General features: G+C 41.8%; 1 protein-coding gene across 7 annotated transcripts; it reads left to right on the forward strand.

Annotated features, from left to right (window-relative positions):
* The first annotated feature begins 43 nt into the window (after window positions 1–43).
* On the forward strand, window positions 44–26,959 carry ep400 (E1A binding protein p400). Of its 7 annotated transcripts, XM_054610234.1 has the most exons (53): window positions 44–167; window positions 1,950–3,307; window positions 3,424–3,531; window positions 3,644–3,728; window positions 5,761–6,155; window positions 6,265–6,564; window positions 6,955–7,140; window positions 7,245–7,385; window positions 7,489–7,567; window positions 7,747–7,784; window positions 7,878–7,935; window positions 8,022–8,111; window positions 8,822–8,926; window positions 9,041–9,231; window positions 9,334–9,511; window positions 9,622–9,758; window positions 9,872–10,041; window positions 10,330–10,504; window positions 10,591–10,727; window positions 11,109–11,295; window positions 11,777–11,946; window positions 12,089–12,276; window positions 13,088–13,357; window positions 15,555–15,728; window positions 16,474–16,626; window positions 16,844–16,914; window positions 17,060–17,349; window positions 17,657–17,859; window positions 18,376–18,545; window positions 18,852–19,048; window positions 19,160–19,271; window positions 19,497–19,790; window positions 19,928–20,002; window positions 20,099–20,233; window positions 20,330–20,374; window positions 20,608–20,761; window positions 20,967–21,202; window positions 21,351–21,524; window positions 21,608–21,655; window positions 21,761–21,897; window positions 22,102–22,158; window positions 22,250–22,328; window positions 22,456–22,635; window positions 22,753–22,817; window positions 22,881–22,986; window positions 23,182–23,383; window positions 23,478–23,617; window positions 23,869–24,099; window positions 24,305–24,479; window positions 24,735–24,877; window positions 25,096–25,251; window positions 25,353–25,430; window positions 25,837–26,959. In XM_054610234.1, exons 2-53 carry the CDS (start codon window positions 1,985–1,987, stop codon window positions 26,149–26,151), a joined length of 9,306 nt encoding a protein of 3,101 aa, XP_054466209.1. In that variant the 5' UTR covers window positions 44–167; window positions 1,950–1,984; the 3' UTR covers window positions 26,152–26,959. The 7 variants fall into 7 exon arrangements, with proteins under 7 accessions (XP_054466209.1, XP_054466203.1, XP_054466205.1 ...); XM_054610228.1 differs by lacking the exons at window positions 23,182–23,383; window positions 23,478–23,617; window positions 23,869–24,099; ... (3 more) ...; window positions 25,353–25,430; window positions 25,837–26,959 and having other exon boundaries at window positions 12,086–12,276; window positions 22,753–22,798; window positions 22,881–22,980; XM_054610230.1 differs by lacking the exons at window positions 23,182–23,383; window positions 23,478–23,617; window positions 23,869–24,099; ... (3 more) ...; window positions 25,353–25,430; window positions 25,837–26,959 and having other exon boundaries at window positions 12,086–12,276; window positions 20,970–21,202; window positions 22,753–22,798; window positions 22,881–22,980.
* The last annotated feature ends 303 nt before the right edge of the window (window positions 26,960–27,262 follow it).

Raw genomic sequence — 27,262 nt, forward strand, 5'->3', positions numbered from 1 at the left:
GGTCACCGCCGTCGCCATGTTGGTGAATGAAATTAGCTCCAAAACATTGAATAGCCGCTAGCAATATCGATATTTTATTTTCTCGCGGAATAACATTTGTTACAGCATGTGACTCATTGTAAATATGACTTAGGATTTATGAAACCACTGCAGGAGTCCCATTCCCCGTAAGTAACACAGATGAGGTGGTAACATGTATTTATTCATTTGAAGTTGGCCTGCTAGCAATAACAAGCTAACATCGCTAGCATTGGCTAGCACGCGTCCCGTAGCAAGGGTTGTTGTAATTGTTGATTTTGTGCACAGGCAGCATTATCGCAAATGTCACAGTTAAATATGTGTAATGTAAAACGGGTATATGTTTCACCCAGCACACAGTCCATACCTAAATGTATTTAAAATGGCAGGTTTCTATGCATTAATGTAATGCTACTACCTAGCTACCGATGGCTAACGTTGTGCCCCGGAGCGAGACGGGTAGAGGGAGCTCACGTCAACGTCGCTACACACAATGAAACTGTGAGCCAGTAACGTTACCCAGAAACGAATGCTATATGTGGGTACTTTCTGTTATAAATGTGATGTTATATAAACGGCCTAGAGCAATCTGAATAACACCTCAACGCTGTAACGTTACAGGACAACAGTAACAAACAACCAGCACCTACATCACTAACACTATATCATCTTTGTTTGCAGATTTGCTTTGGGTGTTTATTCACAGTGGTAAACAAGCTCTACCCCATCACTTCACATCACCCACCCACAACATGACAGTCTATATCTGGCAATAGAGATATTTTGCCTGGCACTTAAACGTGCACATATATTTACAATAGTGTAAAGATTGTTGTGGCTTTTTTATATGTTTAAAGATGTAATTCAAAAGCAACATTAACTGCTTGCAAGTTATATGACCTGGTCTTAAAGGTAAGACCAGGTAAAACTTTGTTATTAAACCAAATAATCACATTTGTATGTGTGTGAAGATGTGCCAGCTGTCAAGTGTGTAGCTGTCAACTGCACTGACCACAATTTGCCCACTGTTTCTACATTACAATTATCTAAATGCATGTGGCACTGTGTGTATGTATGTATGTGTGTGTGTGTGTGTGTGTGTGTGTGTGTGTGTGTGTGTGTGTGTATACGTGTATACGATTACCAGTTGACTACTAGAAGCTGGTGATTTGGAAAAAACTCCAAGATGTACAGTACCAGTCAAAAGTTAGGACACACTTTCTCATTCAACTACTTTGAAGAATCTAAAATACAAAACATATTCTGGTTTGTTGAGCATTTGTTTGTTTACCACATAATTCCATATGTGTTCCCTCATAGTTTGGATGTAGTTCTACAATGTAGAAAAAAATAAAAATAAAGAAAAACCATTGAATGAGAAGGTGTGTCCAAACTTTTGACTGGTACTGTATGCAATTTTATATCACGGTATTCATATATCAGGATTTAGTATATAAAAAAAACAGTAACAAGAAAAGTTCTAGAATAGTTAAGTAAATTGTATACCTTTCAAATTAAGTAACAACACAATCCTCACAGTAAAATCAAATGAAACTGAAAAAACGAAATCCAATACTTCATTATAGCACAACTGCTTATTTCGCTGCAACACTGCCGACAATAGTCTAATACACCCAGAGATTGTTAAAGGATTTGCATAGGCGTAAACGATATGGGATAATCTGACACATGAAAAATGCATATTACCTTTTATATGCTATTTAAAGAGAACCCATTTTAAATAACAATTCATTAAGATGTTTACAACCTGAGACCAACTTGGATTTTTTATAGTTATGTGACAATATGTTCCTAATTTATGACATACTTGGGTGACTTAACAGACAAAGCCTGCAGACCACTGCTTCTTTGGGTCACATTTGATGGTTAAAATCACTTATTGTTGTGCTTTGCTGTGCCCTTTTCCACAGATTATTGTGTTTAGACATAGTAACAGTGTCACGCAATGCAACATGGAAGTGGATCACAAAATATGCAACGACAGCTTCAGAGATCCAAGTCTGCCAGTGGGGCTGAAGCAGAGGAGCAACAGCAGCAGCCCACCATGGCAGTCACACAGCAAGCTACAGTTACCCACCCTCAATCTCCTGTGACCACATTTTCCTCTGCTGCCAGCCCTTCAGCCCCCCAGTCACCCAATTATCAGATAATCATGAGTCGTAGCCCAGTCACTGGCCAGAACATGAACATCACATTACAAAATGTGGGACAGATGGTGACTGGTAACCAGCAGATCACCCTAACCCCTCTTCCCATCCAGAACCCAGCATCCCCTGGATTCCAGCATACTACACCTCAGTGGAGGTTTGAGCATGCTCCATCTTCCTACATCCAGGTCACTTCACCTGTGCCCCAGCCCATGCAGCCCCAAAGTCCCACCCAGCACAGCCCAGTCCCTCTTCAAGGTGTGACAAGGCCAGGAGCACCTGCAACAGCATTGAGTGTGTGTGGACAGAGTCCAACACGATTTGTTGAAACTGGAATGTTAGTGCGGCAAATCAGTTTAAGCAGTCCTTCGGGAAGTGGCCACTTTGTTTACCAGGAAGGGACAGGACTGGCCCAGATTGCCCCAGCCACACCTGGTCAGATCCAGCTGACCTCTCCAGGAGTACCAGGCTCTGTGAGGGAACGCCGACTCTCTCAGCCTCACTCACAAACTGGAGGCACCATCCACCACCACGGACCTCAAAGTCCTGCGCCCACCAGTACTACCCTCCCCAATCTTGGCAGTCCTGGTCACATCACCACTTCCAACCTACCTCCACAGATCAGCAGTATCATTCAAGGGCAGCTGGCACGCCCTATGATATTTGAGAAGACGCAGCAGGGTGTGGTTGCTGGAGTAGGAACCACAGCCACAGCCTCATTCAGTATACCCTCCTCCATTACAACGTCTAGCCCATCCCTCACCAGTCCAACCCAAGGGATCCCCAATAATCCCCTTGCACCCACCAGCATGGCTGTTGCCACTGTGAAGAAACAGGTTCCCAAGAAGTTGGAGGAAATTGCTCCTTCTACTCCAGAGATTGCCCAGCTGAGAAAACTGTGCTTGGAGCACCACAACAAGAAGATGGACAGTGTGAAAGAAGTGTTCAAAGAATACCTGATTGAGCTTTTCTTTCTGCAGCACCTCCAAGGAAACATGATGGACTATGTTGCTTTTAAGAAAAAGCCCTGTGTTCCCTTGTATACTTACTTGAGACAGAACGACTTGGACATTGAAGATGAAGAGGAAGAAGAAGAACAATCGGAGGTCATTAATGATGAGGTATTACATTGTCTGGTTCTTATTGTGAGATGAAGTAGGATTTTTTTACTTAGAAACCTGTATGTTTATTTCATCCAATGAATATAGTTCATCCATTTAAATCTGTGTTTTTTCAGGTTAAGGTTGTTACTGGAAAGGATGGCCAAGCAGTGACACCAGTTGCCATAGCAACACAGCTTCCTCCCAATGTTTCTGCAGCTTTCTCTGTCCAGCAACCGTTTCAGGTGATGAGGCACATTTGTTTGAGCACTTATTACAATAAAACTATTTGCTGTATCTTTCTTTAAAGCTATTTAGAATCTATATTGCTAATCCCTTGAGAGGTTGTTTTTGCAGGGACACCAAGGGACTGCTGGTGGCACCATGACAAACCCTGGAGACATGGATGCCTTTAAGAGGCAACAGGCTATGGTGCAAGCAGGTAGGGCAAGGATCAGAGACTCCTGTCTCTCTTATGTTGCTTTGTTTCCTCCCCGTTTGCTTTATTTTTCTGTTTGTTTTCTTTTCTCCCTCTAATTGCTTCTGCTTTTAGATATTTTGCACCCCCTACTAGCGCTCTGTGTTGAAGTCTTAACCCGAGGAAGGAGAGGTGACCTGTAAGGTCTTCCGAAGGTCATTGCTCTGTGCCGAGTGCTTTTTTTGCGTTATGAGGGTATTGTGTGTTTTAAATCCCAGATCAGGCTAAGAGGTCCCGGATTGACGTTGGTCGCCATGGGCTGATTTTCCAGCATCCTGGTGTAGCTCTAGGATCACCTGGCGTTCCACTCCAGCAGCTTATGCCAACTGCGCAAGGTAGGAGTGCTACTACCAGGCCGCTCTGTGTTCTGTTCGATGCTGCTGGACTTATCCGCGTCCTCAAACTAAGGAGATTTTAAAAAGTGAATCACGACCCTCCTCTTCTACAAAAAAACTTCAAGAAGCATCGACAAACAGATCTTCATCCAGCTGCTGGATTTCTCAGCAGTCCTCAGGAAGTTCAAGCTTAGCTGTACCACCACCATCTCTCTCTGTCAGGATAAATGGGAAAGAAGACAATTGAAGTCTGAAGAAGAGTAGCCACTCAATGGGAAGATGCCATGTCTTATGATTTTCCTTTTTTGTTTTAACTATCGATCACCCGTCGTTATTCATCTCTTCCTTTCTGAAGTTTGTTCCTGTTAGTCCTCTTTATTTGGACAGACTTTCCCGTGCTGATGGATTTTCATCTTTTTTGGAGGTGGATCACAGTGAGAACCCCGTGGGAATAAATTCACTTTCAAATGGGTTTTGCTTGTTTTCCCATTTTATGAATCCACGTGTCATGCTTCCTTTTGGTTTCCCATTGTCATTCCTTCACTAGTCTTTTACTCTCCGATTGTCCGTCCTTGCATCATCAATATGGATTCAAAATCATCATCGTAAATCCATACGTCACATCTTCAAGAGTGTCTTTTATTTATCTCATGTTCACATTTAGTTGATTTCCTTCCATGTTATTTCATGGCATTTTGTTCTGACTTGGCTTCTTTCCCTAAGTCTAAGTAGGAGGGGAATCATGTCGAGGAGTTGCGTTCACGGCACAGGTTTTTGCGATTGTGGTGGTGTGGGTGTGTCAGGGCCAGGTCTTGATGGCGTCTAGGCAAGGTGGTGTGACGTGCAGGGAGGTAAGGCAGGTGCTGCTTTAGTGTGCACAGCTCCGCTCAGGCCTGCTGTCTGCAAGACCCCATGTGTGTCCTTTTGCTCACCTCTGTGCTTTGTCGCTATGTGAGGCATCCAGATGCCTTTGTTACCGCTAGAATGACATTGCTTCATGCATGCCAAACATGGTGTTTTTGTGGGTGTCCGCTCTATATTTTAATTTCCCTTTTCTTCTCCCTGTCTCTTGACTGTCAGAAGTTCTTTTTTCATTTTCCTTTCTAACATTTCAATTCTTCCTCTCTTAAAAAACTCTCTTATTGCATGTATAAGTTTTGATGTTTTTAACCATATTCTCTAAACATTTGAAATGCAATATTTTGGTTTTGCATTTATCAAATTAGTATTTTATTTGAGAGACATGTAGATTCTCACATTGATTTCATTTCTTCTGTAATCATTTTGCTGTATGACTTTCATTAGTTTCTGCTCTGATCATCAGGAAGTAGTACACTACTGTTGATTCATACAGTACATCTAGTTCAAGGTTCTGAGGAGCTCTAATAGCTGAAGCTCATTTAAAAGTTCTCTCTCATTATCTACTCATATCTTAAAAAATATAACTTGTATAAATGGGTCTCTCAAATGTATATTAAGGGAAAGCTACAATTTAATGTCATTTAAAACCGTTTTATTCAAGCACTAGCACAAAAAGACATTTACAAAGCACTTCACTTACGTAAGATGACATGATTGTCAACTTGATTTTTAACTGTCTTTCCTGTTGCTTTCTATACCACCCCCTTGTTTGTCCTATAATTTGATTACTATGTGTACAGGCGGGATGCCGCCTACTCCTCAAGCGATCCAGATTGCAGGACAGAAGCAGAACCAGCAACAATACGACCCATCCAAGGGACCCCCAGTGCAGAATGCAGCCAGCCTGCACACCCCTCCTCCCCAGCTGCCTGCTCGGTTGCCCCAAGGTGCCCTTTCTATGGCCGGCCTGTCCATGACGCTCTCTCACCAGGCTCAGTTAGTGGAGAACACAGCTCAGCCTGGTGGTCAGCTCCAGGCACAAGTGAAGGTGCAGACAGGTGGGCCTCTCATGGCCACACTAAACACCCACACACAGCTCCAGGCCCAACTGCAGCAGCAGATGCAGCCAGGTCTTCATCTCCAGTTGCAACCCCAGCAGCAACCATCCCAGGCAATACTACAGTCAGGACAAGCGGTCAGTCTACCTGAAATAAAGCAAATACAGTTTTCATGTATTTTTATGACTAAATGCTGATGCTGCAAATGGACCTAATAAGAATATTGTTTTCCTGTCTTCGTTATAGACGGTGGCACTTGCTCGCCCTGGTACTGAGTCAAACCAGCCAGCTCAGAGGATTATGACCAACTCGATATCCATGACATCCATGTCTCCTGCTCCACTCTCTGTTCCCAATTCTGTACCAGCCCCCCAGATTGCAAGTCCACTCCGCCCTCTTGGCTCTAACATCAACCCAAGCACCCAGTCCAAACTGACTGGAACCAATGGTATATCTACAGTCAAAAGTGGTGGCGTTGGTCAAAGTGCGGCCATGCAGTCCTCACAGGAGTGTTCTCAAGATAAACAAGTTGAGCAAGCCAAACTGGTGAGTTCCTTAAGCACACTTTAGTTGATGATGATATTGCTTTGAATAGATGCGGTTTCTTCAATGGTGTTGAATACACGTATCTTCAATACTGTCTGTAGTCTTTTTTTATGAAAGCAAAGATTACTTTTAACTTTTTCATAGTTACTTTTTAATGACATTTAATAACTTTTTCATAGTTACTTATAATGACATTTGATAAATAAGAATAATTGGCATACAGATATTGATAATGGCCATTGATGTCTGTTGTTTGTATTGTGTTCTGCTTTATAGTATTGTGTTGTATTTGAGAATGCTCTTTGAGGTTTTGAATTTGGGAGCAACTGAAACAAGAATAAATATTCTTGATTTCTATTCTGAATTGAAATGCTGTTTTCTATTTCCCAGGAGAGTCAAGTGCATCAGCGCATCTCTGAGCTAAGGAAGGAGGGCCAGTGGTCAGCCAGTAGGCTCCCAAAGCTTGTGGAAGCTTCACGTCCAAAGTCCCACTGGGACTATCTCCTGGAGGAGATGCAGTGGATGGCAGCTGACTTTGCCCAGGAGAGGAGATGGAAAGAGGCTGCTGCTAAGAAGGTATGGCAAATGTGAAATAACACATCGGCACAACAAAAGGAGGAGTCACTGCAGAAACTGATGTTTTATTGAAAACCAAACCGTCTCATGTGTCTCCTCCACAGCTTGTTCGCACATGTGCCCGTTACCATCAAGAGCAAAAGAAAAGTGAAGAGAGGTCAAAGAAAGAACGGGAAATTCATCTTCGTCACATTGCCAGCACAATCGCTCGTGAGGTGGAATTCTTCTGGTCAAACATTGAGCAGGTATGTTTATTTATTTAATTTTCCGAATTATGAAATGCCGGCAGGAATTACAAATAATAAAAGTATTTTTTCCAGTTGTAATTATGTATTTTTTTTCTCTCAGGTCGTGGAAATTAAACTCCAGTTTGAAATTTATGAAAAGAGGCTCAAAGCTCTCAGCTTACAAAAAGCCTCAGCCAAAGGTACGTCACACTGAGCAGCTACCAAAAGTAATACAAACATATTTGCTTTAAATCATGAGGTCATACTTTCCCATCCATTGGTTCCGGTTCAAAGCTGAACTGTGCCAGTCTACCTCACCTGTGAGTACTTTTTTTGAAGACGAGATTTTTGTAATGAAAATAAATTACTTGTGTTTCAGTACCTGGTCCGTCAACAGGAATCAAAGCTGAAAAAGAGGTAGGTGCTGCACTGACTATACAAATTCACGTTTTCCATCTTATTTAAAAAAAAAAAAAAATTGATACATGTTATTTTCTTTTTTTTTTCTAGGAGGTTGTGACTTCAGCTAAAAAAAGGAAATCAAGTTCGTCCTTGGTTGATGAACACGGTATGATAATAAAACAATGGATGTTTAACAGTGTTTGCTGTTGCCTTTACTCTGCGTAATTATTCACAATTGTTCTTTTCTTTTAGTCACAGATGAAGAGAGCACCATAGAGGAACAGGAGGCCCTAGAGGGGGAAGCAGACCACAAAGCAGAGTTGGTTGACCTGGCCAAAGATGGTACATATTTACTTAACTTCTCTGTCTGTGCATAAGTCAAAGGGTCAGGATTATGGTTTATTTCTGAACCGTATTTGCATTATATTCTCTTGTGCATAAAATACTTTATATGCAGGTTATCATCAAACTATGCTTTCTGGTACTAATTTAGTTTATAAAGTGACATTACACTGGGGTACACAGCACATACTGACACTCGGTACGGCTGGAAGTGGTCTTACCAACACCAAAGTTTTACCTTATCTTAATTACATCTAGACAGTTTGTGTTACCTAATATAACCTATTAGTTATTAGGGTTAGGTTTAAATTATTTTATGATTCAAATTAATCTTCATTTCAATGATCCAATATCAATTCATAAAACGGAGACATCAAGCTTTTAATAAAAGCCTTTTTCTGTGGATGCGCAAAGCTTTAAAATGACTAGGGAATTTGGATTGAATCAAATCATACCGTGAGCTGCTCCTGCAATAAGTCTGTGTGTGACATTGTACATTACATTATACAAGACCACATTACCGCTCATTTATTCTCTGCAGATTGCTAAAGGATTGCTTAGTTATTATTTTATTTTTATGTGTGCAACATTATGTTAACAACCCTTCTATTTACTGTTTTGTTGCTTAGTCAAATATACCATTCAAGTACCAGAATATCTGTGAATATGTTTGCATTGCTTGCTAAAGTGCTTTTGTATTTGTTTTTTAGCTGAGATGCCTCTTGATGCTTTGAAGAAGCAGTATGCTGGTGCTTACGTTGACAGCTTTGACTGGCCTCAGCCTAGCGATGAGGACGACATGGAAGAGACTGAAGGTGCCTTCTTAATTAAAAAATAAAATTGTCATGTTCATCCTCACAACTGTTTTATTCGTTAAGCAGTTGGGAATTATGTGATGTGTGAAATAGATGATATTGTTTATTTTTCAGAAATGGAGTGTCCTACAGGCAGCCCAGCTGAGGCAGTGTTGATTGACTCCCTGCTGAGTGTGGACCAGTACCGTGGTGTGGATAAAGCCACTTCCTCTGACACCGATAAGAAGCCTGCTAAAGACATAGCAGAAGTGGCTGCTGCCACAGAGCTCATCCTGCCTAAGGGCAGCTTCAGGACCACTTCCTCTGTAAGCCACGCACACCAACACACACACATATAAAAGAAAAAAAGGCTTTTTATCATTTTTTTTTAATCTTATGCAATCTGTTTTATCATTTTATTTTACCAGACCCGCAGCCCAGCTCCTTTACTACTGCATGGGGCGCTGCGAGAGTATCAACAAATTGGAGTGGACTGGCTGGTAAACCTTCACAAGAAACACCTCAATGGCATCCTTGCTGATGAGACCGGCCTCGGCAAGACCGTACAGACAGTGGCTTACATGGCGCAGTTAGCTGGCCAAGAGGGTATGCCTCTCTGCAGTGCTATACACAATCTTTTAAATAGTGAATATTTTTCATTATCCTTATTTATTAAAAGTGAATTTTATTAAGATGTAGTCTGTTTTTATCCATAGGCATCTGGGGACCCCACCTTATTGTAGTTAGGACGTGCAAGTTGCTTAATTGGGAGGTGGAGTTCAAGCGCTGGTGTCCTGGCCTGAAGATCCTCTTGTACCTTGGCAACAGAAAGGAGCGCAGATCTAAGAGAATGGTAGTTATGCTTTATTTAAACAACACATATTGGCAACATTACTCAATATAGAAGGCCTTCATTTTCAATAAACCGCTTTAATTGTAATAACAAATCATCACTGATATCTACAGTGGTGGGGGGAAGCCAACAGCTTCCATGTATGTGTGACATCCTACAAGCTGCTGATGAAAGACCAGAGCCATTTTGTGAGGAGAAAGTGGAGGCACCTGGTCCTAGATGAGGTGCAGCTCATCAAAAACATGACTGAGAAACACTGGGAAACAATCTTTGCTCTCAGAAGGTGAGCAGGGTGATAAACATGATATTAATTCCTAATATTTAATTTGATATATTAATGTTTTTTGGGGGGGTTTGTTTAATAATCTGTAATGAGGATCATGGTTAACCCCCTTTTTTGTTTTCTTGATGATTACACTACTAAGAGCTTTTTGTGCATATGTGCAGGTAGTTTTATGCAAATTATTAGACTGATGTGATATTTCCCATGTATTTTTGTCTTTCTTTGTTAAATCACTTTGATATCCCGCCAGATGCTTTTTAAGTAAAAACATTTCCGTGCATTTTGCAGTGAGCAGAGGATTCTCCTCATCAACACTCCTCTACAGAATACTCTGAAGGAGTTGTGGACCATGATCCACTTCCTTTTGCCCGGAATCACCAGGTCCTATTCTGACTTCCCTGTTAAGGCAGGCACCGACCAGAACCAGGACTACTGCCACAAACTGGTCATTCGCCTGCACAGGGTGGGTGAAGCGCCCGCAAATTCCTCTGCCTGTCAAACTGTGCAACATCAAAATTCAGAAACGTGACATCTTCCTCCTTACTGTAGATGATTCAGCCTTTCATCCTGAGGCGCTCCAAAAGGGACGTGGAGAAACAACTGCCCAAGAAGTACGAGCATATTCTAAAGTGCCGTCTCTCGACCAGACAGAAAAACCTCTACGAAGACATCCTCACTAAACCAGGGTGAGATATACAAACGCATCACAGGGCGGCAGTTTACTCTTAATTATAACATGTTTTATGGCCATATAACTTTTATCACATTACATTTTATCAAATCAAATTTTTTTTCTTCTGTAAAACAAAACATTTAAATGCAATTTCTTTTTCTTTAAATGTTTTGAATGGTGCAGATCTTGCAACTAGTATCAAAATAATTCAAGATTAGCTTTAGAATGTTAGTTTTCACTGGGAAGGCCCTTTTATTGTCTGTTCTATTTGGAAAAACTTAAAAGATACAATTTTTAATAGGTCAATATGTGCATGTCTTTTAGTATTGGTTGCATCTTTCTCTGGTTTTGAACTGTTCATAATCATGTCTTCTGTCTGGGTGTGCTCCCCTAGAGCTCAGGAGGCGCTGAAGACGGGTCATTTTGTCAGTGTGCTTCAGGTCTTGATGCAGTTACAGCGAGTGTGCAACCACCCTGAGCTGGTGGCACCCAGGGAGACCAGCAGCTCCTTCTTCTGCTCCTCTCTGCAATACAACGTCCCATCACTGGTGCTGGGAGCTCTTCAGAATGACTCAAGCAAGGTATACAATAGTCATTTTCATTGCTAATGTGCAACAAGATGTTTGCTAAACCTGTTTAACTGTCACTCAAAAAATGTTGTGTTGGCAACCAAGATGGCAAGCATGTTTTAAAAAAAATGTCAAAGTACTAATATTAATAATTTTGGTATTTGGGTGAGCAAAATCATAGGACAGACAGAAATGAGCTGTATTAAGACATCAATTTGGGCTCTGGCAACTTGTGATTGGCATTATTGTTTGACTTTTAAAACTTTTGCACACTGTTTCTTGTGTAAGACCCTGCCTGGCTATTCATTTTTTTTTTATATTACATAATTTGTCTTGCTTTATTTTGAACCTTGGCCATATATTAAAAAAAAAAAAAAAATAATAAAAAAATATATGTGTGTGATTATAAGTATTTTTTTTATATATATATTTTCATAATCAATTTGCACTGATCCCCCTCTGCTGTTGTCTTTTTATCTCATTCTCTTCCTAGATTGCCAACATGTCTATATTTGATCTGATCAATAACGAGAACAGACTGACTCGGTATCAGACTGAAGAGGCGGTACCCAAACTAAAGATCACTCAGCAGCTCATAGAAGAGATCCACGCTGGTCCAGAACCACCACCAAGACCAAAGCCATGTCCGATAAAACCCTTGAGGTCAGCATTAAAATCTCCAAGTGACTTGACATGGTTGATGTGGAGATCATTGGACATTTTCAGTTTGCTCTGAAATGTAAACCTCATATTGTAATACTGATTATCTGGCATCAAATCATAATTAGATTTTTATCTTTAGTAGATTGTTCCAGCCAGTGCAGTATGGAACAAAGCCAGAAGGTCGCCTGGCTGCCATCACAAGTGCCGCACCCCAACGTCCTCCAACAAGTTCTCCCGTTACAAGCACCTCTGTTTCCACCACCAACCAGTCAGCCCAGGCCAGGGGCAAGTCCCCTGTCACCACGGCAACTACTACAGCAACCTCTCACGGTAAGACCATTTCAGGTAAAGGACACTAAATGTTGTTTTCAGTGGGTAAAGGATTACAGATGATGTCGTCAACATCAGACAAACCGTACTACCCATAGCTGTTTTGCCTTTACCTAATGTTCTAGTTTTAACCTTGTGTTACATACTGAGTTATAACACAGTATGCATATATGCTGCATGATTGTGACACAAGGGATTTAAATAAACCTAATTTACTTTGTCATGCTTATAACTGTCATATATTGTTATCATTAGTGTTTGGAGCACATTTAAAAATCATGTACAGTGTGTATATATTCATGCACTCTCCTCCTGCAACTTTAGGGAGAGGTTTAGGACTCCCTCACTGGAGGTTTCATTTGTTTAGATTTATATTTCTATGCAGCAGTGGTGGGCTGGCCTCATCTTTTTGACCTAATGGCTGCACAGCTAGGATATTATGAAAGAAGCAACAGTCAAAGTAAACTTTTCAGATGAAGAGCTGCAGGCAAAAAGCTTTTACTGCAGTTTAGGTGCACTTGACTTCCACAGAATTAATCCACACAGATGGAACTGATGGACTAGAGATACACAATTACTGTCACACCAACTTTGGTCACTGTCAGGTAGTAGATTTTTATCAATCAGATTTTTAGCAGTGATTTATCTGTCCGTTAATAATCAATAACATCTCTAATCCTGCTTGCTGTGTTGGCCCACTACTGCTGAGTGACTTGTATGGATGAAATTGTTTGATTGTATCAATGATTTGACTTAATTTTGGGTTACCCTTAACATGTAGTCCCATACCCCATTACCTTGTATTTCACAGCAGTTGGAACAGCCACTCAGAGAGCCCAGACTACCCCTCCTGTCAGCAGCAACAGCAACGCTGCCTCTGGGAGCAGTGGCATTGGGCAGCATGTGTTGGGGGCTGCCTCTGTGTCCTTAGCTAGCACAGTTGTGGGATCTTTAGCTCCCATCAGCCAGCCTGCATTAGCACAGGTCCCAAGGCCAGCTCTAGCCCCCAGCCATGCCATCCAGCCCAGCTTACTGTCCCAGAGGCTGGTTCTTACATCTCAGGCCCAGGCACGGTTGCCTAGTAAGTGGCCTCCCCTCCCTCTCAGTGTTTCCCCTCCACCTCTGGCACAACAGTATGGGCTGCTCTACACTGAGGCCTTTACTTGAGGCACTGCTGATATGTGTTCAGTCTTCTCTGCGCCAGAAAAAGTTATTTGTACATAGACACAAACTCGTGTAATGAAATGGTAACAGCACTGCTGGTGCAGCAATTTTGGTCATGGCCGGGATGCCATTTATCAGTATTTACAAAACTAATAGTGATTAAAGAAGATATCCCCATAAGATTAGATCTGTAGCCATATCAGCAGCATCTCCACAGCCTCAGCATTCTCCAATTTCTTTCTTGATACCTGCATGTTCACTATAAACAACCCACTTATGTTATACCACACATCACTATACTATATATCTTAATTATGATGTCCCCTTCTTTTCAAATATTTTTTTCTCCCAGTTTACTAATATTCTTTTGTCTCTTGCATCAGCCCAGCTGCAGGAAAAAATCCCAAAGCTTTGGTTGTTAAATTTTTTTCTTTGCTGATGTTATGATTTCACCCTGATGTGGAGCATCACTGCAAAGCATGTGGAACAAGTCCCACAGATTGCCAACCCTTTCAGCCTCAAATGTGAACAGAGAATCCGTTTCAGTAACATCACTCAGTATTTAATACATAAATAGGGAAAATAATAATAATAATAATAGGGTTTTTTTTGTTTTGTTGGAACTGAAGTTGCTGAAACACTTTTTCACATAATTTGCTCAGCAGGTACATGATTTGATGATTTGTGAGCATATATTAGTGGTATGTAAACTTGACTTAATAATTCATGCACACTTATTTATTATACCCAGTAATTAGCAATGTGTGCCTTGTAAATACTTCATGCAGTTCATAACTTGTGTGCATGAAAAAATGGAATTCACAGAATTCATGAAGGGATGCCAAAAATAACTTGTTTGCAACCAAAACCCATAAGTATATCTAAAGTATATGTGAACCATATATTTTTTATCCACAGCCTGGAAACCGTTACCTGGTGTATTTTCACTGCATTTATCCAGCACAATGTGTTGCCATCACTATTACTGATTTGTGCACACAAATTGTCAAATCCATTTTCTCTCATAGCTTCTGGGCTTCATTTTATTAATTAAATTATCATTAATGTTTGTGCATTGATCTTTCTTTGCTCTGCAATTTATAACCTTAGTAAACAATTTTATATTGACTATTACACATTTTCAACTTACTAATATTGTTGATTACTTTTTTGATTACTTTGTTACTTCAAATTTGAGTAGTTCTGAGAATTGCAGAGCTAGTCAAAGGTTTCTAAACACCCCTCATTGTAGGCACAGGGTCATTTCTACTGGTCACTCTATTTTTGTGTGTGCCACTTTTCAAATTTAATCTCTGTAGAATGCTTTACAATTTCAAACATTGAGTCAGTGGTACCAGACAGTAGAAATATGAAATATATAATAATGTTACCGTAATCCTCAGTTTTTCAATTTAATAGTTGCTTTAAAAATAATATTTATTATAAGGAAAACCTTCATGCCATCAAGGCACTTTAATTTGAAATTGACTGGGAAATCAATCCTGCCATTCCATTTCCAAATTACTTTTAGTTATTTACAAAAATAAAGTGACAGTGTTATGAATTGTCAATTTATCATTTACACCTTTTACACCTCGCATATATATATTCTTATGTAATGATCTACCAGAATGAGTGCATTGCTTCACCAGAAATGACTAAAAACGATTGAAAGCAGTGTTTTGTCATATTAAATGAAAAATAATGATTGATTAATAGGGGGTGTTGTTGTTATAATGGATAGTATTGTTTTACAACAATCCTTAAGTATACTTCCTACATATATACATACTTCTTAAAAGTGCATCAAGTGCAGTGCTTTATGTATGTGTATGTTTCAGGTTCTCTGTTTCACCTGAGGACTGCCCTTACAGCCCTTTTCTTTTCTCTTCAGGGATTGTAGAAGTGGGAGCTGCTATAGTTCTGTTGTGGAGGGCGGCTGTGCTCGTTCCTCTGATTAATCCACCCTGGTTTTGCATGTCTTGTCTCTTTTTCACCCTTAAACTAACTGATGCAGAGTATATTGTATTGTAACTATTAAAATGTCAGACATTTCAGCCTGGCCTTTTTAATGCCGCATTTGATGAGGTGTCTGTTCTTTCTTTCCATTGAAGGTGGAGATGTGGTGAAGTTTGCCCAACTGGCCAACATAGCGGGCAATCAGAATCGTATCTCCCAGCCAGAGACTCCTGTCACTCTGCAGTTTCAGGGTAACAAGTTCACGTTGTCCCCCAGCCAGCTCCGCCAACTCACCACCGGACAGCCCTTGCAGCTCCAAGGTACACTCGGTAATGTACATTCCATTGTCACACTTTTATCTTAACATATTTCTCTTTTGTATCCACTTATTCTACCTGTCTGCAAGTCCTCAATGAACTAGAAGCGCTTAAAATGCGTACTATTATCATTTCAACTTCCCTATTGTTTCTGTTGGGGGACCTTTTGTTTCTTGCCATCAGCCTCTCTCCCCATGTGTCCTGTCTTTCTTTTATCAGCTGTTAATAAATGCAAAAAAAGGTGGAAATATACATTTCTTTTATACTGTTAAAGATAAACATATTGTCTTCATTTTCAAGACATTTTTTCGTCTGCTTCAACATGCATAGCTGCCCTGTGTATGTCACCTGTCCTGCCTTCTCCTTTGAGAAAAAAATCAGGGTGGAATTTTGTATATTTTAGTTGGCATCTCCTAGTATTGCATTTATTCATCGGAATACCATTGGTAATCCGTCTATGCAGCTGGAGACCTTATTTTGATACAGCCAATTACGTCATGCACATAACAGTAACATCAGTGTTGCATCATAGGCAGAGCTGCCTTCACACTCAGACAGACTCTGATGGTGTTGCAATTTCCTTGATGTACTATTGCTTCTGCCTTGTCACGCAACCCTCAATGTTGATAGCATGATTGTTGTTTTTATTTTTCACATTTATTTTAAAGGCCAAGCGGGTCTAAACTGCCACTCTAGCCAATGTTAGGTTTTGAGAATGCACCTCTAATATTTGTTTCTTAATGTGTCATGGATTTAGGCAACATCCTCCAGATTGTGTCAGCTCCAGGGCAGCAGATCATCAGACCACAGGGATCCATGGTAATGCAAACGATGCCACAAGCTGTCCCTGCCTCCAATGCCTCGGCTACACCGGGCCCACCTCATCCTACCCTGTCAACAGCTCAACAAGGTGACTTATTCACAGTGAAGATATTGTGATGTTATCTCCTATTAATCAAGTCTGTCTCATCACCTATTTAGTCACATCAGCATGACCAATATATTATTATAATGCTGAAAGTTAATAGATTTTTGTGGGGCATAAAATGCTTCCTTCCACAACTAGACATCTTTGGTAAATTGATAGAATTTATTCTTATTATTGACGTTGTGTTTTTCTTTTTAAGCATTGGGTGTAACAACAAATGCCACATCAGCCCCCGCCAAGCTCACAACTGCAACTAATGCTGGTTCTCAGGTCAGTTCATCACTTTCAAGCAAATGTTTATGATCTCTGGTTTGACTTGTTTTATAATCTGAAGACAAAGCAGTTTACAGTCTACATTTTTAAATACTAATTAACAGTTGTGCTTGTGTGTACCGTCTCTCACTGTAATCTTCAGGAGTCTTCAGAAGAAAAGACTCAGCAGCTGAAGGAGCGCTTGTGCCGCCTGTTTCAAGCAAACGAGCGGCGCTGTAGCCGCAGAGTGTTGTATGGGTCAGACCTGCTGAAGGCTTGCACTTTGAGCACAGAGCCTGGTCACTCTGCCCTGACTGCTGGAGGCTGGAGGTGGGTGGGCAGAGAGAGCTGCCTCAGGGCCCAGAGAACCTGCGTGGGTACCACCTCTGCACTGCGGTCCACGCTGATCTCTGTGGAGGATCGTCTGGAGGCTGCCAACAGCCTTATCAAGAGGTACTTACACCTAGTATTGAAGCCTCTTTTCATCTGTACGGCACATATTATTTGAGACATCATAAAATACCTTGTAAATCCATGCATGGTAGTTATGTGTAGCTTAATAGCCCTGTTGTTAGAATGGCAATTTTGGGGGTACATTTTTTTTCTTTTTTTATTGCAATATTTAAAATAATCAATCTCTGCCACCATCTTGATAAATAAATTAACAACTTACCTAAGAGGTTTAATCAAAATGCAATTCCATATGTTTTGATTCTTAATTCAAATAATGACTATCTGATGGACTATCGTCATGTTCTAGGTTGGTATGCGTGGTGCCTCCAGCTGAAGCCACACCTGCTCACCTGTATGCAGCCAATCCCCCGGTTCCCTACAGCCTGGAGCAGAAATCCCTTCACCGTCGTCTACAGGAGGCCTCTGCTGCCCAAAGTGCTGACATCCACCACTTGGCATCAAGGCCACTCCTTCGTTTTTCTGACCTGCAGTTAATGCAGATGGACTCAGGTTAGCCTAGCACCTTAATAACATGTAGGGTTAACTGCAATATAACTAATAACAAATATTTATGTGAAAACACGACTGTCATTCTTCTGCATTCACAGGGTGAATGACTCTTATCCCAAGTTTGTTTAGTATACCTTTCTTCAAACAGAGAAGAATAGGCTCTCCATACATTACCATCTCTCGTACACATTAAACACCATATTTGAATATAATTAAAAAATAAACAGTGCTGTTGTCATCTGTCTGCGCTATAGAACAGTTTAAGGGAAGAATACAATGTAGAAGACAATGAAAAAGTGAAGTAAATTAGTTTTGTTTTTTGTTGTTCATGCTCCGATCTAGTATTTTCAATCAATCTAGACATTGTATAAACTGTTGGGATTACAGACAAAAATGCACCTGCTTATTTTAACACATTATGCTCTTTATAATTATTATAGTAACTAAAATAATTCTCTCTGTGGTATTTCAGCTGCAAATAATTATAACTTTTTATTTTTTTCATATTTTTCAAAGGTAAACTGGAAGCTCTTGCCATTCTGCTGCAGAAGCTCAGGTCAGACAGCCGGCGTGTCCTCATCTTTACTCAGATGGTGAAGATGCTAGACATCCTGGAGGCCTTCCTAGATTACAGACAGCTCACTTATGTGCGGGTCGATGAAAGCTTCTCTCCTGACGTACGACAGGTAAAATCACCACCACTTGGTTCTGACAAGCAATACATATAACAAACTTCTGAGTTGAAATTAAGTCAGCGTTTACCTTAATAATGTGTGCCGTTGTGTCACTGGCAATTATAGGTATAATTATAGCACTAACTATAGTCATAGAGAGCGATGGGGCAGGGTATAACAGTTGACCAGTAGTGGGCAAGCATGTGCCATGAAGGGCAAGAGTGTATTTAGGTTCTATGTCTTTCCTCCTCATGACCCAAGAAAGTTCTTATGACAGTTTACCAGTTTGTTCACTTGGTTGGTGTTTTGCCCCTGCAGGAGAATATGAAGAAGTTCAACAGGAACAGGAAGGTGTTCTGCAGCATCCTGACCAACCGCTGCTGTTCTGCAGTTGGGACTTTGTTTGATGCAGACACCATCATCTTCTACGACACAGACCTCAATCCCAGCATGGATGCCCGCACCCAGGAGTGGTGTGACAAAATAGGACGTTCCAAGGATATACACATATACAGGTGATATTATCAACACAGGGATTTTTATTTTAATGATCCATAACAAAAACACTAGTTAAACGCTAAATTTAACTTACCCACATTGAAATTGTGTTACTTTTTGTTGCCCAGGTTGGAGAGTGGGAACTCCATTGAAGAGAAGCTGCTGAAGAACGGCACCAAGGACCTGATCAGAGAGGTGGCTGCCCAGGGTACTGACTACACCTTGGCTTTCCTCACACAAGTAAGATGAATTCACTTTGGTCTTCTTGTCCTGGAGTTTCAGAAACTCTACACACTTCTTTTATTTTGAATTTCTTAAAACAAAATGTATTCAATCTATGAAAGTTTTTTTTGTGCGTGAATCAGTAAAGCTGTAATGTTCTTCACCTGTGGAACCAAGACCCATGACTATACTTTAATTCAACTGGGGACATATAAAAACTGACCTGATATTTTGTTTTTTCAGCGGACAATACAGGATCTGTTTGAGGTGGAGGCTGGCTCAGGAGAGAAGGTGGAGGAGTTTGTGGTTCTCCACCAGGAGCCATCGGCCTCTGAGGCCATCTCTCCCAGAGTGGCTAGACCATACATCCAGGCTCTCAACAGCATAAACCTGGATTCCCAGCCAGAGGAGGAGGAAGAGCAGCAGCAGGATGAGGAGTTATCAAGCAAGGACTCAACAGAGGACAACCAGGAGTCAGAGGTACAGGCTAAAGAAGAGCCTGCTCAGAAAGAGGAGCTGAACGCAGTCATGGAACAGGTAGCTTTACTTTTTTTATATAAACCATTTGTAAAATAGTGTAAACCGAAAATTACAAATACAGGACGTGTATCAGAATCAAATAATTTTATTGCTGTTTGTCTTATATTTGCATTTACTTACCTTATCTTAAACAGCTCACACCAATTGAAAGGTATGCCCTGCATTACTTGGAGTACCTCCACATCAGTGACGATGAAACTGCTCTCAAGGTAACTTTCACTGTAGATTCTTTTTTTTATTATTATATAGATTTGAGGTATATCTTTACAGATTTAAAATATATGATACATGTTTATTTTCATCAGGAGCGGTTGGAGTGCGCGAAGAGAAGCTGGGAGCTAAAGCAGCTGCAGAAGCTGAAGGAGGAGGAGGAGGAGCAGCAGATTATGGAGGGAGATGAAGATCTCTTCACCTACACCAGAGAGGATGCCTACAACATGGTGGGTGGCCGTGGCGATCTCTGCTAATCAAACTACAAGTGGTGTGGATTGTGCCGCACTGTTGTAGACATTAACCTTTTCTCTGCGTTTCAACAGGAATATGTATTTGATGCAGAGGACGGCAATACAGAAATCATGCCGGTAAGACACCAAATGTGATATAATTGGCAACAATTCAGATATGCATAATATTTTAAATGGTGTCTAAAATGGTACATTTTTGAGAATAGCATCAGTACCTATGGAATCTGAACATATGTGTAGATTTTTACACACATCCTTGTATTATCTGAATTTGGATCGACTGTTCTTACTCATCATGAAGTCCTGCACGGAGGTCTGGCTTTGTTCTGACTTTTGATATTCTGACACAGCTTTGGACTCCACCGACACCACCACAGGATGACAATGACATTTACATTGACTCTGTGATGATGCTGATGTATGACACCACACCCATGCCAGAGTCCAAGCTGCCTCCAATCTACATCCGCAAGGAGCACAAAAGACTCAAAATGGACCCCTCAGGTAAATGGAGATTTGTCATTAAGGCCTTCATTATCTCCTTTGTGCAACAATAAGTCAGTCCTGCACCACATGTTTAGATACTTCTACTGAGAGTATCTAGTTTTGCTGTAAACACTAGTTTCTTCTGTCATTCAAAGAATTTTTTTATTAGTTTTATTGCAGTTTTGTTTGGTTTCACTGTCCTAACTCGAGTGTGTTTGTCCAGCAGCAGCCAGAAAGAAGAAGAAGGGCCATGGGGAGACGGTCATTCCTCCACGCTCCCTTTTCGAAAAGGCCAGCATGCTAAAGGTTCGCCGAGAGGGAAAAGACCAGAAAAAGAACTTCTCCCTCAAGCAGCAGGCGCCCTTTGCCAAACCCCTACCCTCGCTGGTTAAACCGGCCATGGAGGCTGGCCAGGACAACCCAGAGTGGCTCATCAGTGAGGACTGGGCTCTGCTTCAGGTACTGGCTCCACTCTAACCGTTTACATGATGATCTTTCTCACAACTCTAATGGAAATAGATATATCTTGAATTGCACTTCACTTTATAAAACAAGTTCTATTATATGTACATTCGTTATCAAAATATCATTTTTGTTTGCCTCACAGGCTGTAAAGCAGCTGCTGGAGTTGCCTCTGAACCTGACAATCGTGTCTCCTGCCCACACTCCTAATTGGGATCTGGTGAGCGATGTAGTGAACTCCTGCAGCCGCATCTACCGCTCGCCCAAACAGTGTCGCAACCGCTACGAGAATGTCATCATTCCCAGAGAAGAGGGCAAGGTAATGGAGAGTGAGCAGTGAATGCAGAATCACCCTTCCTTTTGTGTTTGTTTGAACCATGTCTCTAACCTTTTCTTTTTCAGTTGGTGTATGAGGCAAACCCCAAGAAGAAAACCAAGAGCATATACAAGGTACCCTTTTGCTGTATTGGATAAATGTTTCTTCTTTGCTGTTGAATTCATGGCCTAACTTTTGTTCTGTGTGTCCTTGTGTCATGTGTCTTTCTACCTGCTCAGTCTAAGAACAGCCGTCCTCTACGGACCTGTCAGATCTACACACAGGATGACAACGCCACTCACATCCAGCTCTACAACAGCCGCTTTGAACTCATGAAGATTATTGCCAGCAAGAGGAGCCCACCAATCAAACCACTGTAAGAACTGATGTTTTCTGTTTAAAATGAATGCTTTCATTGGGGAGTTCATTCAATTTTCATCAAGGGGCTAACACAGAAAACACGGAAAAAAGCCTTTCATAAAATGCAATCAACTAATTATTTTCTATCTGAATCAAAAAGTGAAGTTAAGGTGGGATATTTTCTTTTTAACTGTAATAATTTAATTCATATTGCTTACAGGCTCGGCATGAATCCATTCCAGAAGAATCCCAAACATGCCTCAGTTCTAGCGGAAAGGTATGTTTTTAATGTCACCATTACTGTCGACATCCAAAACTTAAATCCCGATCAGAAGAACAAAGTATAACATGTTTTTTCTTTTCTTCAGTGGGATCAGCTACGACAAGCCCTTACCTCCAATTCAGGTGGCATCTCAACGTGCTGAAAGGATTGCTAAGGAGAAAAAGGTGATTGTCCAAAATTAGGAGCGCCTGCATTGTTTCATCACTGTCGGATCCACGTAGTGCTTGTTTTCATCTTTACTGACATGTTTGCATCGTGTGTGTGATTTCTGTGCATTGTGTGTGTTTCCAGGCCCTTGCAGAGCAGCAGAAGGCTCAGCAGTTGGCCCAGCAGCAGGCTGGAACTCCCCAGGCCCAGGCGACCCCCGGCCAGGCGCAGACTCCCGCTGCCGGCCAGGCTCTGACTCTTGCTCAGGTCCCTCAGGCTGCCACAGTGACCGGAGCTGCTGCGGTGCCTAATGCGGCTGTCCTGGTGAGAATCCAAACATCCTTCTACATCTAACCAAGATTCCTCTGCCTATAGTGAGATCCAAAACAAACAGAATTCTGCCCAGTGGAAGCTAATACAATTACGGTTCATGTTTTTCAGGCTGGAGCCATAAAAAATGCCACTGTGGGCACAACCCTCCAGGCTGGTACGCTGACACACATATGGTTCACAATATAGAGCTGTTGTTGTTCGAATAGTTAATTCATTTCTCTTTTGGTTTTTTCCAGCGACTGTGGGGGGAATGTGATTGTGAACACAGTAGCTGGAGTTCCTCCAAGTCCCTTCCAGGCCAACAAACGCCTGGCATCTCCAGTCATACCGGGCACCCTGTCTGTGAGTCATGTTCATTTATCACTGCAGCTTTGGCTTAACTCAGCCTCCTACTGACTTACTGGAATCATGACGCAAATAGCAGTTGGATTGTCATGAAGCAGAATGCACACCCACTACATCCTGTAGACAGCGTGATCATTACAAGTGTTTGAGCCATTGCTCATTGTATTGCTGTTTGTGTGTTTGTTGGTCCAGCCTGCTGGTGCAGCTGGAGCCCAGGTGGTCCACACACAACAGAGGGCCGTTACGGCCGCCGCTGCCCCTGCCGAGGTGGTCGCCATAGCTACGGGTCAGGGTGTTCGAGCCGTCACTCAAGTGACAGCATCTACGGTAGTTTCTACCACTCTGAGCCCAGCTCAGTCGCAGACTCGTCCTCTGGTCCCTCAGGTTACAGCAGGTACTTGACTGAACACAGACTTTCTCTAACAAGACTTCCCTCGAGTATTCAGTACTGTTTGACAGATCCCACTAATCTGCTCTCCTCCATCCAGCCGCTGCTATGCAGTTGCCCCAAGGAAAGACTCTCACCCCAGCCCACCTGCAGATGCTCCGACAGCAACAGCTGCAGCAGCACCAACAGCAGCAACAGCAGGCTGCTTCCCCACAGATCAAAGCTGTAGGCAAACCGCAGGTACACCACCAGCATATTAACACAATAGCTTCACAAAATGCAGTGGCGTCGGTCACTTTGAGAAATGTGATTCACTGTTTGTCTCTGTTGGATATATTAGCTGCTATGACTGTACTTCCATAGTATGATCACAGTGATGGCAGTACTTTTTACAGTACTTTTTACAGTTTTACCCAGTAAACACTACCATGAAACACTGTTAGGTTTATTACAATGAATTTACCTTGAACTGTTAATCCGTGTGTTTACAGGAGTTGTTGAAGATGCACAAACATAAGTTGCAGCTGCAGCAGCAGCAGCAGCAGGTAGCTGCAGCAGTGGCAGCGGCCCAGGGCCAACAGGCTGCAGGGGCCCAGCAGGCCACCCAGGTTCAGCCTGCACAGGCTGCCCAAGCTAATCCCCAGCTAGCAGCTGTGGCAGCACCCAGACCTGGAGCCGTGCTGACCGGCACCACTGTTGCCAACCTGCAGGTGGCAAGACTGGTAAGATTATGAAACGGAAATTAAATTGACTATATCGAAATACCGAATTTGTTCTTTCTATGATGCAATAATAATGTTTGTTAACAACATGTCAGGGAAAGTGATTCCAGTATGTGTTAGTGTCATTTTAAGTCCTGTTCTCTGCTCTCCGTGTCAGTGGTTGAAGTTGTGGCAGCATTAAACTGGTTGTGTTTCCCTTTCACAGACTCGAGTGCCAACTCAGGGCCAGATTCAGGCCCAGGCAGGACAGACGGCCCAGGTGACCCTCACCAAGCCTCCTGTGGTCTCTGTGCCCACTGTGGTCTCATCAGCTGGCGTCACTACTCTGCCAGTCACAGTAGCAGGAATTAGTGTGGCTATTAATCAGCCCCAGAAAGCAGGTGTGTTAAGTCTTATTGAATCTCTTTGACAGTGGACATTCTTTTTATGACTTTGCCTTGATTGTTATCCTTATAATCATATGCCTGTTCTTGCTCAATCTAAGATACACCACTGATTAGGATCCAAATCAAAACATATTTACGGATTGAGAACATTGTGTTGGACATCTTTTTTATGCAATCCATGCTGTTATTATAATCACCAATGTCTATATCCTAAAGTTCCAATATGTTATTCTCTCTCCTCTCTGCCAGGTGGGCCGGTACTGACGCAGCCATTCCCACAGATGCAGGTCCAGCAGCTGCTTCAGATAAAGAAGCAGCAGCAGGCAGCCGCGGCCGCAGCTCAGCAGAAAGCAGGGCAGCCGCAGCAGGGACAGGCCACCGTGCAGCAGAAGGTAAACACACCACACCAACAGACACTGGACTTTCACATGGTAACAACTGATCATTTGTAAGGAGTTTCAGTTCACAACAGAAGCAACAAATACAGCATACAAACAGATTTGTATACATGTGCATATATCTTAAACTGGGCGTGCTTACTACTGCGGTTTACTTTTTGTAAAGTATATATGGAAGATAAAGTAAACTGTAGTTTTGTTATTTCCCTTAGATCGGCACCCAGCAGGTTACAGTGCAGTCAGCCCAGCCGGCCCAGCAGAAGGTGACCTATGCTACCACCACCCAACTCCAACCAGGAATCAAGACCCAGTTCTTTACTACGTCCATCTCCCAGGCTCAGAAACCCACTGGAGCCCAACAAATCCAGGTACATCATCACTGGCAGTCACTACCGCAAAATAAATATTTGCTGATAAACAGTGGGTTTGTGTGTTGATGTGAGATTTTCTTGTTGACTTCTCTTATCAGGTGGCTAAGCTCCCACAAATAGTGCAGCAGCAAACCACCGTGGCCAATATTCCACAAATTGTGTCTTCTCCTCAGCAGGTAAAGTTTATTTTTTAGGCTGAGCTGAATTTAACCTCTGTATGGCTGATCATTTAACCGTTTGGTTAACACTGTCCCTAAACTGTGTCGTGGACTATTTAGCTGCTCATAAGCCTCACATCGTCAATAAGGCCTGAGGAAAGTGGCTTAAGAGTACTTTGTTTGAATCATCATTTTAACTACATGCTGCCTTTTTTTCACATTACATGCTTTTATGTTTTTACAGTTTGATCAAAGGCTTAAACTATGACAGATTATTTGTTTATATACTCATTTTTAAGTTTAATTTTTTTTATTCAATAAGAGCTTTGTCAGCTCTTTGTAAAAGCCCCATGCATTGGAATGGATCTGATCAAACCTCTACAACAGGACTGATGCATGTTTTGTTTGCGTTGTCTCTCTTCAGATCCAGGCCCAGACTGTGACTCTGACCCAGGCAGCCACGTCTGCTCCTTCTCAGATGCAGATGATTTCTGGCGGGACGACGACGGCCCAGGTAGTCCAGCAGAAGATCCTCCAGCAGCAGGTGGTGACTGCAGCCACCTCACCCCAGATCCAGACGCCTCCTCCCCACAGCCCCGCCCAACAGCCCGCTGCACCCTCTGCTGCAGAGTCGACAGTGCAGCAGGCCGCTCAGACCCAACAAACAACTAAGGGTCAAGCTCGCCAGGGCGGCATCAGGGCCAAAACTCCTGCCAAGCCCAGCGGGGGAAGCAGCTAGGAGAAGCACACTAACGAAACTGAATTTAGCCAGTGTTCTCCTGCGGTACAGATGTGACATCTTATGGATCCCACAGCAGCTAGTACCAGAGACAGACATTGCATCATATTGTTAATCACTCCAAACCATTACCTCACCCCAAACATCTCTAACCCAGACCTCTTATTGGATTCAAACTGCGTTCAACACAAATATTACAGTGCTCATACCTGAACAATTCTAGCAGATCAACCACAGCACCGCTCCCCATTACTCCTGTGGGATCCATAATGTTGCTGTACTGAGTCAACATTGTTACGTCTATTCTTTATGTGTCATGAAATGTGGAAATTTTCTTGACATTACCACAACTTTCCCCTTGACTACTGCCCAAAAACATCAGACGACAGACACAACAGTCATGCCTTCAAATGATGATTATATTATTACTCTTGATATCTGAGGCTTATGGGTAATTCAGCATTGGGAAATGAGCTGTCCATTAGAATAAGTGTATTCATAAATAGTCCCTTTTATGTCTAATTCCCTTGTTGTCAATAGATACTGAATGGAGAATAATGCACGTTCCTTTAGTCATTTGTTTTTTATTGCAGCAAATACACTGTAAACATGTACTTTAGTATTTTGTGTTTTCTCATAAATTGTCTTTTTTTATTGATGTCGAGGAAAAAAAATTGTAAATATCAATGAAAAACATTTGTACTTGTAAAGTAGTCGTGTTTTCATTGGGTTTTTTCAGCCTAATTGTAATAAAGTGTTTTGTTTTTATACACAAATTCATCTTTTTTCCTTTCGTTTTTTTCATTAAATCCGTTGTAACTACTTGGAAATCTTGTGAATTCTTATAACGCATTCCCTGGTTTGTTATGGCATCTGCCGCAATCCTGTTTTTAGCAGCCTAGTATTTGTGTACCTTATTTGTTGTTCTACCAAAATCTGGAGGTTGTAATCTCATTTTGTATTAATAGAAATTATTTTTCTTTTAGTCATTAATTAAAAATGGTCCTGGAGGCAGGCAGGATCTGGAGCAGTAGTTTCACCCCAAAAAAAACACCTCATAGTGGGAGGCTGCTGCAGAGTAAACGTTGTGATTTGGCGTGCAGGTGATCTT

This window comes from Anoplopoma fimbria, chromosome 13, assembly GCF_027596085.1.
Source record: "Anoplopoma fimbria isolate UVic2021 breed Golden Eagle Sablefish chromosome 13, Afim_UVic_2022, whole genome shotgun sequence".
NCBI lineage: Eukaryota > Metazoa > Chordata > Actinopteri > Perciformes > Anoplopomatidae > Anoplopoma > Anoplopoma fimbria.

Excerpts from the sequence above, each read along its gene's own strand:
- ep400 (XM_054610234.1), top strand. The coding sequence starts at position 1,985 with ATGCAACATGGAAGTGGATCACAAAATATGCAACGACAGCTTCAGAGA. Across the intron at positions 3,729-5,760 it reads ACAGGCTATGGTGCAAGCAG|GCGGGATGCCGCCTACTCCT; the intron begins GTAGGGCAAGGA and ends CTATGTGTACAG. Across the intron at positions 11,947-12,088 it reads TGTCCGATAAAACCCTTGAG|ATTGTTCCAGCCAGTGCAGT; the intron begins GTCAGCATTAAA and ends TATCTTTAGTAG.